This window comes from Scardinius erythrophthalmus, assembly GCF_964197995.2.
Source record: "Scardinius erythrophthalmus genome assembly, chromosome: 5".
NCBI classification, from domain to species: Eukaryota; Metazoa; Chordata; class Actinopteri; order Cypriniformes; family Leuciscidae; genus Scardinius; species Scardinius erythrophthalmus.
In genome coordinates this window covers 25,332,287-25,344,369 of record NC_138225.1, presented here as the reverse complement: position 1 = coordinate 25,344,369, position 12,083 = coordinate 25,332,287, and the positions used below count along the sequence as shown (strand labels likewise).

The 12,083-nt window shown below is 41.1% G+C and overlaps 1 protein-coding gene across 1 annotated transcript; it reads right to left on the bottom strand.

Annotated features, from left to right (window-relative positions):
* Window positions 1-1,147: 1,147 nt before the first annotated feature.
* Window positions 1,148-7,234, bottom strand: nalf2 (NALCN channel auxiliary factor 2). Its single transcript, XM_081366380.1, has 3 exons — window positions 5,953-7,234; window positions 5,622-5,793; window positions 1,148-2,312 (listed from the first exon to the last, which is right to left on the bottom strand). Exons 1-3 carry the CDS (start codon window positions 6,676-6,678, stop codon window positions 2,005-2,007), a joined length of 1,206 nt encoding a protein of 401 aa, XP_081222506.1. The 5' UTR covers window positions 6,679-7,234; the 3' UTR covers window positions 1,148-2,004.
* Between the last annotated feature and the right edge of the window lie 4,849 nt (window positions 7,235-12,083).

Here is a 12,083-nt window from a genome sequence, read left to right as displayed (position 1 = left end):
AGATAGCTGAGAGACATTACAAAAGAGAAAAGCTCATTAGAATATCACTGGGAAAAGAAGGGTTATGATCAGGCAAGAGCTTTAGAACCCGCGTTAATATTAGAAAAGATTTCCAGCGCTGGAGTGACATTAAGAGAGCGGGAAGACCTGGAAACAGACTCCAAGGTTGCATTGTTTCTGCTCCATACATGAATAACACTGGTTTTGCTATGTTTCACAGAACCAAGATATGCTGTTGTAATGTAAGCTATACAAGAACAGGGAGCTGGTGTGCTGCTGGCGACTAACAATGAACTCTTGCTTGTATAGCCTACTCTTGTGGACTGTATGTTCATTTTTTGTTCTTCGTTTGTCATCTTCACTTCATTTTTCACAAAGGATTATTTTGCTATGATAAAGAGACATCCACTCTTGCATTGCATGTTCGTGCAATTTGAATGGAAGAGCATTGGGTGCGTTTTTTTGATTGAACGACTTGCTCATGCTTAGTTTCTGAATGAATCTGTTTTTGAATGAATTGTTTAAATTAATAATTTGGTGACTCACCCATAAACGCATACTTCCCTACTATATAGTAGGCGGAAAAACAGCATGTGTCAAAAGATGTACGAATTTACAGTACTCACTAAAGAGTAGGCAAAAAGTACCGAGATGACCTACTACTTAAGGCGAGATTCTGAAGTGTGCACATGATGGACACTTTACTATCCCATGAGGCCATGGGAGAGGAGTTGTGAATGGCAATGAAGCAACGTAACTGGCACTGGTAGGTCACATGATGGCGAACGTAGTACGTCCAGATTACTTTTTTTGCGGTCGTAAAGAAATGACTAATCCAAAATAAGTGTATACTAAAGAGATTATGCGATTTTGGACACAGCCAATCACCTGTTTGATTCCTGAATGAATGAATCGTTTGAATGAACAAACCACTGACTCACTCAAAAAGACAGTCACTTGATGCCACCTACTGACGTAATGCTGTAACCTGCCGACAGTCTTAATCCTCACCACTAATGCAATCAGTCTTTCTGGGACAGCTGATTTTTCTCCCACAACTGCTTCTCAGTCTGACAGCGAGAGCAGAGTGAAATATATTCATTTACTAATAAATAAAAAACATTTCACTAACCATTATTTCAAAGTTGTAAGTTGCCAAAACCACCCCGTCTGATTGATGTGATAATTTTAAACTTGTTTTCATGTCGTTACTGAGGAGTTTGTAGAACTGTGACAGACCACATGGAGTAAATTTGTAATGTTTCTGAAGTTTTTCCCACAGTATTTTTTTTTTTTTCAATTAGTGCACTTTTAGATGTTTTGGAAGAAAAGCATCTGCTAAAAGCCCCTTAACAGCTCGAAACATCAAGACCAACATAAAACCCATGAGTAAATGTGAGGCGTTAATAGGTGTTGGCTGCAGCAGTGTGTGGAAGCCTTTAAAGAGAAAGAGAGAGAGGAACGGCAATGAACAGAGCATGTAATACTGTTAAAAGATCTACAAAAGAACACGTCATAGAAAATGCCAGCAGAAACCACCCTAAATTCAGATGCAACCATGCTCCTGTAATATATAAGAGAATCGTAAATATGAAAAACGTCTCCAGTAGAGTTGGTTTTATTAGGGGAGAAATGTAACAATGTCATCCATCCATTCTTCATCCATTCATTTTTGTCTCCATGAATGTTGTCTAAAACTAAATAAGATTGACAATCTTCTTTTGTTTTAGACAGCATTCATGAACTGGTTTGTAGCATGTGCAGTTAGTCCTGATAAAACAAAGGGAACACTGAAAAACAGTTAAAAACATTCACTTGCTCAAACAAACACACGCTCAGATCAAGCCAGATGTTCCAACCCTCAAAAAGACAGGCACAGACGCTTCAGCAGTGCTGAGACTTCCTGTGTTTTCCAGGCATTTGGTAAGGTTCGTCTCATGCACAGCAGACAAAAACACTCTCACAGTATGTGCGTCTTTCAATAGGGGGAGATGTTCCAGTCTCTTACTCCTCCCTCAAGGGAACTTCTTCTAGAGGTACTATTGCCTCCAAGGAGCCAGTGCTGCAATGCTGCAATGTTGTAATAGAGATGACAGTGTGCAGTAAGAAGAGAACAAGCACACACAGTTTCAATTTACTGCCATGAAGACGATTTGTACACGACACCGCTCCTGACGAAAGCCTCCTATGCAAAGAAAATGAGCCCGGGAGGCGTGTCAGAGCACATGCAGCGCCTACGGCGGAGTCACACCCACTCCATCTGACGTCACAGCAGTCTGGTCCCTGACTGCTCAAATACTCCTCTTCAAGCCCTGATGAGAAAGAGAGAAACACTGGCTTAGAAAAGGACAGAACACTGCACACAGAGCAAATGGCGCTTAGGAGGTGACTAATTTTTGTGAATCAAAAACAAACATTTCTGAACCAATATCTCCAATAAGCTGGTTCTTCTTCATGAATCACAAACACTTGCGAATCAGCTGGAGCAGTTTTCCCGACTCACTCGCTGAGCAGCACGTCGTTCATTTCGTCATGTCCAGCTCCATCAACCCAATGTTATTTTAGTATTATTTATTTACTATATATAAATACTACTACTCTTTATATATTTTCAGTTCTTATGCAATTTTTATATATATATGATTTTCAATAGTTTTAGTTAACAATAATAGTTTTACAATAGTTAACCAATTTGATCATATGACAATGTTTAGTCAAAAGACACACATTATGAGTTTTATCAGTGGTATTTTATACAAATAAAAGAATTGTTCTTTGTTTTACATTTATTATTCAATTTCATTTGGCAACAGAGTTTGTATTTTCCATAAGAATTCAACTTCATTGTTTTCTTCAACTTCAACATTTTGAAGAATGCCCTTTTCTATTCCAGCATAGCAAGGAGCCTGTGCACACAGTGAGGTCCATAGAAAACACTGGTTCTCAACTTTTCTTTTAATTGGCTTTCAGTGAAAAATAAAAAATTTATTCCTTAGTTTTAAAAAAAAATATCTTGTTTTTGAAGAATATATTGAATCCCCAGTTTAATGATGTCCTGATTTACATATTTAAGCCCATTTCATTTCAAATCTTGCTTTTTTGGATGTTAGTAAGTGTGGTGTGACTTGTGATAAAAGTATGCTCTGTCCCGTATGCATGCTTTGTAAATGTTCAAAACGTGCAATAGAAATTTGAAAAAGACAGTTAAGACATTTAAAATGCCAAACATTTAAGAATTCACATTTCTATTTTCCATTTCATATTTCTATTTCAATCTTTCTGTTCATCAAAAAACGCTAAATCGGTAAACGCTGTGTTATGCTGCCATTCCAGTAGTTTGTGATGTCACGAGCCTATTGCAACATGAACATAAACATGTAATACGCACGTTAGTGATGTTACATTTGACACTGAAGCTTCAAACCGTGTATTGAGAAACACGTGATCAACGAAAAACGAAGCCTCACTTTTTTTCCAGTCACGTGAATGCTTCACTTTGCGTGTCTACAGGTTTTTGGAAGTTTAATTCCATTTTTTATATAAATAAGCCTATAGCCTATGTTACATGATCATATATTCTGACACATAAACAGCATAGAAACCATCAAATAACTAGACCAACATTTACTTGCATCAAGCAACTCTGTTTGAATTTTTATAATTAGTATTAATATAATTGTTACATTTTATTTATTGCCACACTTAAATATGTGAATTATGTTATCAGAAAACTGAACATTTAGCGTTGTCAGGCTTTTATTTGTGTTAATGGATAAAACAACGGCGCTACGTACTCAGCTGCTCATAAACATGGCTGTTATAAATTTGACCTGCCACAAGATGGCGCTGTTTTCGACACTCTTGATGCTTAGAATCTTTTCCCGAAACATTCAGGGAAAGCCTCAGTGCTCATGAGGCTTCATTTGCCCATCCCAAACGCACGTGCATGACCTAACCATTTTTACAAATTCCTGTTTTTGTTGTTTAAATTGATGATAACAGTATCATTTTCAAAAACGTGCACTTTGAAACCCGATTTTAAAAGCTTCTTGTTTCAGGCCACCAAAACGCTTTTGCCTTGTAAATGAACGGCTAAAACGCATAAAAAGTTTTCCGTTTTTAGCTGAAAATGGTGTCGGTAAACAGCCCCTTATATACACACAAGATGAAAAGTGGCTAAATGAAGGACAGGTGTAGGTGATATGTTGTCATAGTAACAAACAAGGGTTGCTATGGAAACTCACAAGACAGCAGTAGAAACAAGTAGAAACAGGAACTGAACATAGGCACAACAAGACAAAAGAATGTCAAAATAAAAGTCCATGAAACAGAGATACAGGGAATCATTACACTAATAAGACAATATAAATTATGTATTTATAACATATATTTTGGTGTATATTGTTATCATTTATATTATTATTACTACTACTAGTACTATTATTCCCCAATATATCATTTAAAAAGGATGTCGATGAATGCCACATAACAAATTTGATTTGACTGTATAGTTAAAATATAATTAGCATTAGTTTCCCAAGGAGCACAAAAAGCATGTGAATAGAAATATTTATGAGTGTTAAAGCTTTAGAATTTTGAAACTTTGATTGTAGATTATTACAAACTGCAGCCAATCAGCAAACAAGCAGCATTCATATTAATTTTTCTAACTGGAAAACAAGAGCAAAAAAAGCATTATATTATATATAATATAATTATAATTATATTATATTATGTTATATTGTGTCTGAATGCTAGACGCGGCTCGGTGTCTAGTCCTGCGTGCTAACCGGCTTTACAGTACTTGAAATAATACATTTAAACCAAACTGGAACAAGGATAAAAAAGCTATTCATTTAGAAGACGAGGGAAAAGACCCAAGCCTGCCGTTATAATCAGTCACTCTTGTGCACAAGACGAAAGCCTGGCATGAGGTTATTAATTCAAGCGCACAGTGGAAGTGATGAAAAATATGAAAATTTTGTTGTTCATTTGATTGGATTTTTGACAATACACGCTGTTGCACTCTTCTGCCAGAACTAGACTTGTTACCGAAGCCAGTAATTACAGTTTATAAAGTGATAAATATGGATATTTTTCTTACCAAAAAAAAAAACGGATCGCTTCGCTTCAGAAGGCCTTTCCCTGGAGCCGTATGGATTACTTTCATGATAGATGAATGCACTTTTTTGGGTTTCAAAATCCATTCACATTACCATTCACTCACATTATGAAGCTTGGAAGAGCCAGGATATTTTTTTAAATGTAACTCCAATTGTGTTTGGCTGAAAGAAGAAAGTCATATACATCTAGGATGGCTTGAGGGTGAATAAATTATGGGATAATTTTCATTTTTGGGTGAACTAACCCTTTAAATGAAGGGGAAATACTTAAAGACAGACCTAATGTTCCTTAAGTGGACGCTTAAGTTTTTTCTTGCAACCCATGTCTAAGGGTACCCTTAACTTTATAACTTTATCACTTAAGGGATTTCATGCAACCAGACTGTTGCAACAAAGTTGGAAGCACACAATTCTTTACATTTACTGCAATAGAAGGGGTTGTCCATACAGTTTTGAGCCTTATAGTGTACAGTGTTACCTGCGTTGACTGACGTTTACCTGCGCAGAGAAAGCTGGGCAGGCCGGCATACAGCAGACGGTCGTTGTCAGGTAGGATGAAGGGGCAGCTAGCAGTGACCTCGCCACAGTAGCGCCTGCACGGAAGCCACCTTGCACACTGCCGTTGGGGAACCGGAAAATATTCCGCACAAAGCCAGGCTTTATACACTGCCTGAAACACAAATATTACCATGCTCACATTATTTATGCTAAATGTTTCACTCAAGCTTGTGGGTGGTTGGTATTACTACGTGCTTTCTGAAGAGCATTTACATCCACGTACACAACCTCATCCAAAGTGTTGATGGTAGTAACTAAAAGCGCCTCTCACCTGACACAGGTGTGTTTGCGAGCGCACTGAGTAGTCATCCGCCATGAATTTGCGCGTTATTACGTCAAACTCCTCATATTTTTCCTGAGCGTGTTGGTCGAGTCGGATGTACGCGTGAACACAAGCGCTGCACACGTCCCCGTCCTCCGGTCCGCCGCTGAACAGGTCATGAATGACACGCGCCAGGCTGCAGTTGAGCCCGTCCGGACTAGTCATGCCTTCCAGCAGGTCCGCTATTGTGAGCGCGTCGCAAAACGACAAGCTGAAATTCCGGAAGTACTCCAAAAACGCGTGTGGCGACACCGTGGGCACCGGTACAGAATAGGAGGAGCTCACCGAGCCGCTCTTCTGTCGGTAAAGCGTAGAGCACGCGGACTCCAGAGGCGCGCGGCGCCGCGCATCAGCCTCCACGCACTCTGGCCCGGTTTTTGTCAGATTGCTCAAGAGGACCCCGCAGTCCTCATCGCGAAGGCCCGTCTGGGCGTCGTGACTCGCGTTGCTCCACGTCCTCCGTTGAGTCCGGTCTCTCGAGCGGAGCTTGCCTCCCGCGCAGAGCCAGAGGTGATCGGACAGGAGCGCCGTGAAAAAGAGCAGCGACGCGAGGCTCATGCGCCATCTCTGCACCCTCTCCGGCTCACAGCACGGTTTGTCGATGGGTTCGGTCACGCGGCAGATTTCTAACTCAGCGTCAAGTTTCCTTCCACACCGCCAGGCGCCCGTGATCATATTTTAGAGGGGGAGACAAAGCGCGAGCTCACACGGGCGGGTCTCCTCCGCAATATTCCCCACCGCGGCGTTTACATGATGGCTCGAAGCATCCCTTTCACCTGCTGCTCAAAATGAATCTGCACTGCAAACACCTGCGACTGAATTACCGAGACAGTGCATGATAAAGCACATGCCGCTAGACTCCATCACCTACCCCGCATCTCCTTGACAACACATCGTACGCAGCCGTGTCTTACTTATTCACGGGCATGTCTGAGGCGGCGGGGTGAAGAGCTTGTGCGCGTTTGTCTGTCTGTAGGGGGCTTGTCATCTTTCCGTGGTCTCCTTCACTCTGTCGCCATCTTCGCTCGCACTCAGCCGAACCCTGGGATGTTTTAATTAAACGCGGGGGTGTGGCGCGTGCGCTGTCGCGCGCATCCTTGCCTCCTCCATTGAAACTTCATTCACTATGCGCTCACCATTCAATAGCGCGCATCGTTGCCCACCCCTCGAGGAATCACCCCTCTCGCCTTCCTCGGGCGGACAGACACGGTTATGAGCGCAGAGCATCGTCAAAGCACTGAGGGAATGTGCCTTCTTTTGTTTTCCGGTAATTTTACGCTGTGATTGTTTGTGAATACCACTTGGTGTTAGCATTGGAACCATGCATTGTGACATGTTAACCGACACAATTTTTCATTCCTATTTTATAATAGTTTTATTATAATTTATAATTATTGAATATTGTATTCTCATTTTTTTTCATTTAGACTGGTAAATCTATTAATCCGTTGCTGCCTACCTAAATATATTTAGCCCCCCCACACATACTGTTCTGATAAAGGAAATAAAACTGGGGTAAAATACAAGAAACTAGAGTAGCAATTTTTCAACATGGCAATAAAACAACTACAGCACTTTCCTCAACCCCGGTAGTAGCCTATACTGTAAAAAAATGTTTTGGAGAAGTGTGGATTAATGGATTTCTTTTAAAGGATGTGCAAATTGAAATAAGCATGAACTCAAATGGTTGCTCTAAGATTTAGTTTACTTAATGGAAGCATAACAATACAGATGATGTTAAATATTCTGAAAGTTGATTTTATTAACCTGGAAAAGGGACACCTTTTGTCAAAATTCAAAAGGTAGAGACACACACATAGAGAGAGAGAGAGAGAGAGAGAGAGAGAAGCTTGCACACTTTTCACACTAGATGGCGCTAAACCCAAATAAGAGACTGCAGTGCGAAATTTGGCAGCAGTAGAAGAGAAACAAGTGTACTGAGGGCCTCTGGAAAGTGTTGAGAGGAGAGGGTGGGATTTATCATCTGGACTTTTGATACTGTGCTATAATAAGCCTTGAGGGGCTAGGTGTGTTTCTGGGGCAGAGCTCTTTCCAGATCTTTTACTGGTTTTAAATAAACTCTAGAGCATTTGCAAGCCCTGCAGGGCTTATAAAAGAGTTAGTATTCTCCTCAAACAGCATGTGTTTTGAGTGCTTTTGTAAAAGACGGGGGCTCCTCTGACTTATTTTAAACCGGAAATCAGTGTTGAAGTTTGAGGTCATTTTAGTTAGTAGCAGATGCTTTATCCAAAGCAAAATACAAAACACTAATTACAGGGAGAATCCACTTGGAGCAACTTTTTAGGTCTTTCAGATCACGTTATCTTGGTGCAGTGGCCCACAAACTTGGTCTTTTCACAGACAAGCAGTTTACATGCCTTTTTTCTGTATCTCTATAGGCGAATAGGATGTCCCTCTCCATTGTGATTAACTTGTCGGATCTTAACTATGTTTTAGGCATTTTGTAATGGTACATCAAGACTCAGCAGACATCAGGGAAATGCTGCTCTATTGTAAATTTCACAATCAAGCCCACATGAAATCTGTGTGCATTGACATCTATGGAACCTTCTGTGGAATTCATAATGTGGCCATATTCCATGTTGTTTTGCATGTATGGCATCAGAATGCTGGCCATTCAAAAAGTTTTACACATCCCTGCATCCCTTTTTTTATTTATCAAATATTTTTTATTAATTCTATATTGTTTTCAGCTCCCAATTTATAGTTTTCAGTCATGTGACTGGCACGGAAAAAAACCCCATAAAACTGCAGCACAGGCCTGTCAATTTTCCACAGTTATTTAACACCTCTCAAAAGAAGAAAAACACACATCTGAACAAACTAAAACGCTTAACACATAAAACGCTTAATGTATAAGACAATGATATTGAAAGTCCAAATTCAGTTAGACACCTTATTGATGAATGAATGAACGGATGGATGGATGAATCATCAATAAGGTATATATTGAATTTGGACTTTTAATCAAGTCTATCAATTTTAATCAAGATTGGCTTGGCTTTTCGGAGATGGTGAGAACTGAGGGATATGAAATGTAAAAGCGACGCTGAGATGGTGTTTTTTATTACTCAACAGCTCAATAAGGTATTTTTATTGAACATATATATTGCCATTGTTCATTTGAGAGTCACACTTTGTCCGTGTTGTCACGGTCAAAAGGTCTTGAGTCCCAGGCCTGGACTTTATGTTGTTGTTTTGTTTTAGTTTAAGCAGCAGTCATCCGTAAGGGGCTGCTGCTTTACTTTCGTTTTGTTAATTACGTTTATTATTATTAAAGATGTTACGTTGATCGTTTGCCGATTCCCACCTCCTTCCCTAAGCCCTGAACATCGGTACAGATACAGTGAGGAAAATAAGTATTTGAACACCCTGCTATTTTGCTAGTTCTCCCACTTAGAAATCATGGAGGGGTCTGAAATTGTCATCGTGGGTGCATGTCCACTGTGAGAGACATAATCAAAAAAAAAAAAAATCCAGAAATCACAATGTATGATTTTTTAACTATTTATTTGTATGATACAGCTGCAAATAAGTATTTGAACACCTGAGAAAATCTATGTTAATATTTGGTACAGTAGCCTTTGTTTGCAATTACAGAGGTCAAACGTTTCCAGTAGTTTTTCACCAGGTTTGCACACACTGCAGGAGGGATTTTGGCCCACTCCTCCACACAGATCTTCTCTAGATCAATCAGGTTTCTGGGCTTTCGCTGAGAAACACGGAGTTTGAGCTCCCTCCAAAGATTCTCTATTGGGTTTAGGTCTGGATACTGGCTAGGCCACGCCAGAACCTTGATATGCTTCTTACAGAGCCACTCCTTGGTTATCCTGGCTGTGTGCTTCGGGTCATTGTCATGTTGGAAGACCCAGCCTCGACCCATCTTCAATGCTCTAACTGAGGGAAGGAGGTTGTTCCCCAAAATCTCGCAATACATGGCCCCGGTCATCCTCTCCTTAATACAGTGCAGTCGCCCTGTCCCATGTGCAGAAAAACACCCCCAAAGCATGATGCTACCACACCAATTCTTCACAGTAGGGATGGTGTTCTTGGGATGGTACTCATCATTCTTCTTCCTCCAAACACGTTTAGTGGAATTATGACCAAAAAGTTCTATTTTGGTCTCATCTGACCACATGACTTTCTCCCATGACTCCTCTGGATCATCCAAATGGTCATTGGCAAACTTAAGACGGGCCTTGACATGTGCTGGTTTAAGAAGGGGAACCTTCCGTGGCATGCATGATTTCAAACCATGACGTCTTAGTGTATTACCAACAGTAACCTTGGAAACGGCGGTCCCAGCTCTTTTCAGGTCATTGACCAGCTCCTCCCGTGTAGTTCTGGGCTGATTTCTCACCTTTCTTAGGATCATTGAGACCCCACGAGGTGAGATCTTGCATTTAGCCCCAGTCCGAGGGAGATTGACAGTCATGTTTAGCTTCTTCCATTTTCTAATGATTGCTCCAACAGTGGCCCTTTTTTCACCAAGCTGCTTGGCAATTTCCCCGTAGCCCTTTCCAGCCTTGTGGAGGTGTACAATTTTGTCTCTAGTGTCTTTGGACAGCTCTTTGGTCTTGACCATGTTAGTAGTTGGATTCTTACTGATTGTATGGGGTGGACAGGTGTCTTTATGCAGCTAACGACCTCAAACAGGTACATCTAATTTAGGATAATAAATGGAGTGGAGGTGGACATTTTAAAGGCAGACTAACAGGTCATTGAGGGTCAGAATTGTAGCTGATAGACAGGTGTTCAAATACTTATTTGCAGCTGTATCATACAAATAAATAGTTAAAAAATCATACATTGTGATTTCTGGATTTTTTTTTTTAGATTATGTCTCTTACAGTGGACATGCACTTACGATGACAATTTCAGACCCCTCCATGATTTCTAAGTGGGAGAACTTGCAAAATAGCAGGGTGTTCAAATACTTATTTTCCTCACTGTATATATTTCGAAATTCTCAAAGACTGCTTTTTGTCAAGAATCTTTTTGTTTTTGTTTGAAATGTTGATTTGAAGTGTCAGTTTTTCCATTCATTGTACTGCAGTCAAGCCTGAATACAGAGAAAGACATTTTATTACATTTAACATCAAAATTCAATAAAATGTAAGAAATTGAACAGGAATTCTTTATTAGAATGTAATGCAGTTCATTGTTATGTGAAGAAGGAGGGGGGAACCAGCGTACATTTACAGACTTTAATAACGTAAAATAAACAAATACAAAACAAAAGTAAAGGCAGATATAGTAAAACAAAAACAAAATACAACATTAAGTCCTGGCCTGTTCTCTCTCGTCCTTCACTGTCGTTGCTCCTCCTTTTATGCTTCTGCTCCTCCGTGAGAGATACAAGACCGGTGCGTCACGCAACCAGCTGAGAGACTCACTCGCGGTGCCATGCGATGGTACTGGACATCCGTTGGGGGATGGCTCGACGCTCCTCCGCCCCCTGGTGGACGGCGATGGCTCCTCGGTCGAGGGCAGCCGGTAGCGAGTCCCCCATTCCCTGCTCCGTCCCCATCATGGTGGACGGCAGCAGGTTCAAGCCCATGGCAAACGGGAGCGACTCCTCCGCTCCCTCTCGGATGGCAGCCACCTCTCCTCGACCCAGGAGCACAGAAGCAAGCTCTCCGTCCCACCTGCTGTTCAATCACTCCAGCACCACCGCCTCGGCCAGCCATCGGCGGTCACCGCTCCTTTACTGCCAGACCTCCTCAGCACGACGATCACCCTCAGCAGCGAGGGCTATCCGACAGCATGTCCCTCCTTCCTCCCGGGTTTCGGTACCAATGTAACGCAGTTCGTTTTTAAGGGAAGAAGGAGGCGGGAACTGGCAAACATTTAAAGACTTTTAATAAATAAATAAACAAATACAAAACGAAAGTAAAGGCAGCAGCCCCCCACAGACGACTGCTGCCACATATAATAAAACAGAAACAAAATACAACATAAAGTCCAGGCCTCTCCTCTCTCGTCCTTCACTGTCGTCGTTCCTCCTTTTGTGCGCCCGCTCCTCCGTGAGAGATACGAGACCAGTGCGTAGCGCATGT

What these genes read in the sequence shown, in the direction of transcription:
- nalf2 (XM_081366380.1), bottom strand. Translation starts at nt 6,678, where the DNA reads ATGATCACGGGCGCCTGGCGGTGTGGAAGGAAACTTGACGCTGAGTTA. An exon ending in CGCAAACACACCTGTGTCAG is followed by an intron (nt 5,794 to 5,952) that starts GTGAGAGGCGCT and finishes TTTGTGTTTCAG; the next exon opens with GCAGTGTATAAAGCCTGGCT. An exon ending in GCCCAGCTTTCTCTGCGCAG is followed by an intron (nt 2,313 to 5,621) that starts GTAAACGTCAGT and finishes CTTTCTCATCAG; the next exon opens with GGCTTGAAGAGGAGTATTTG.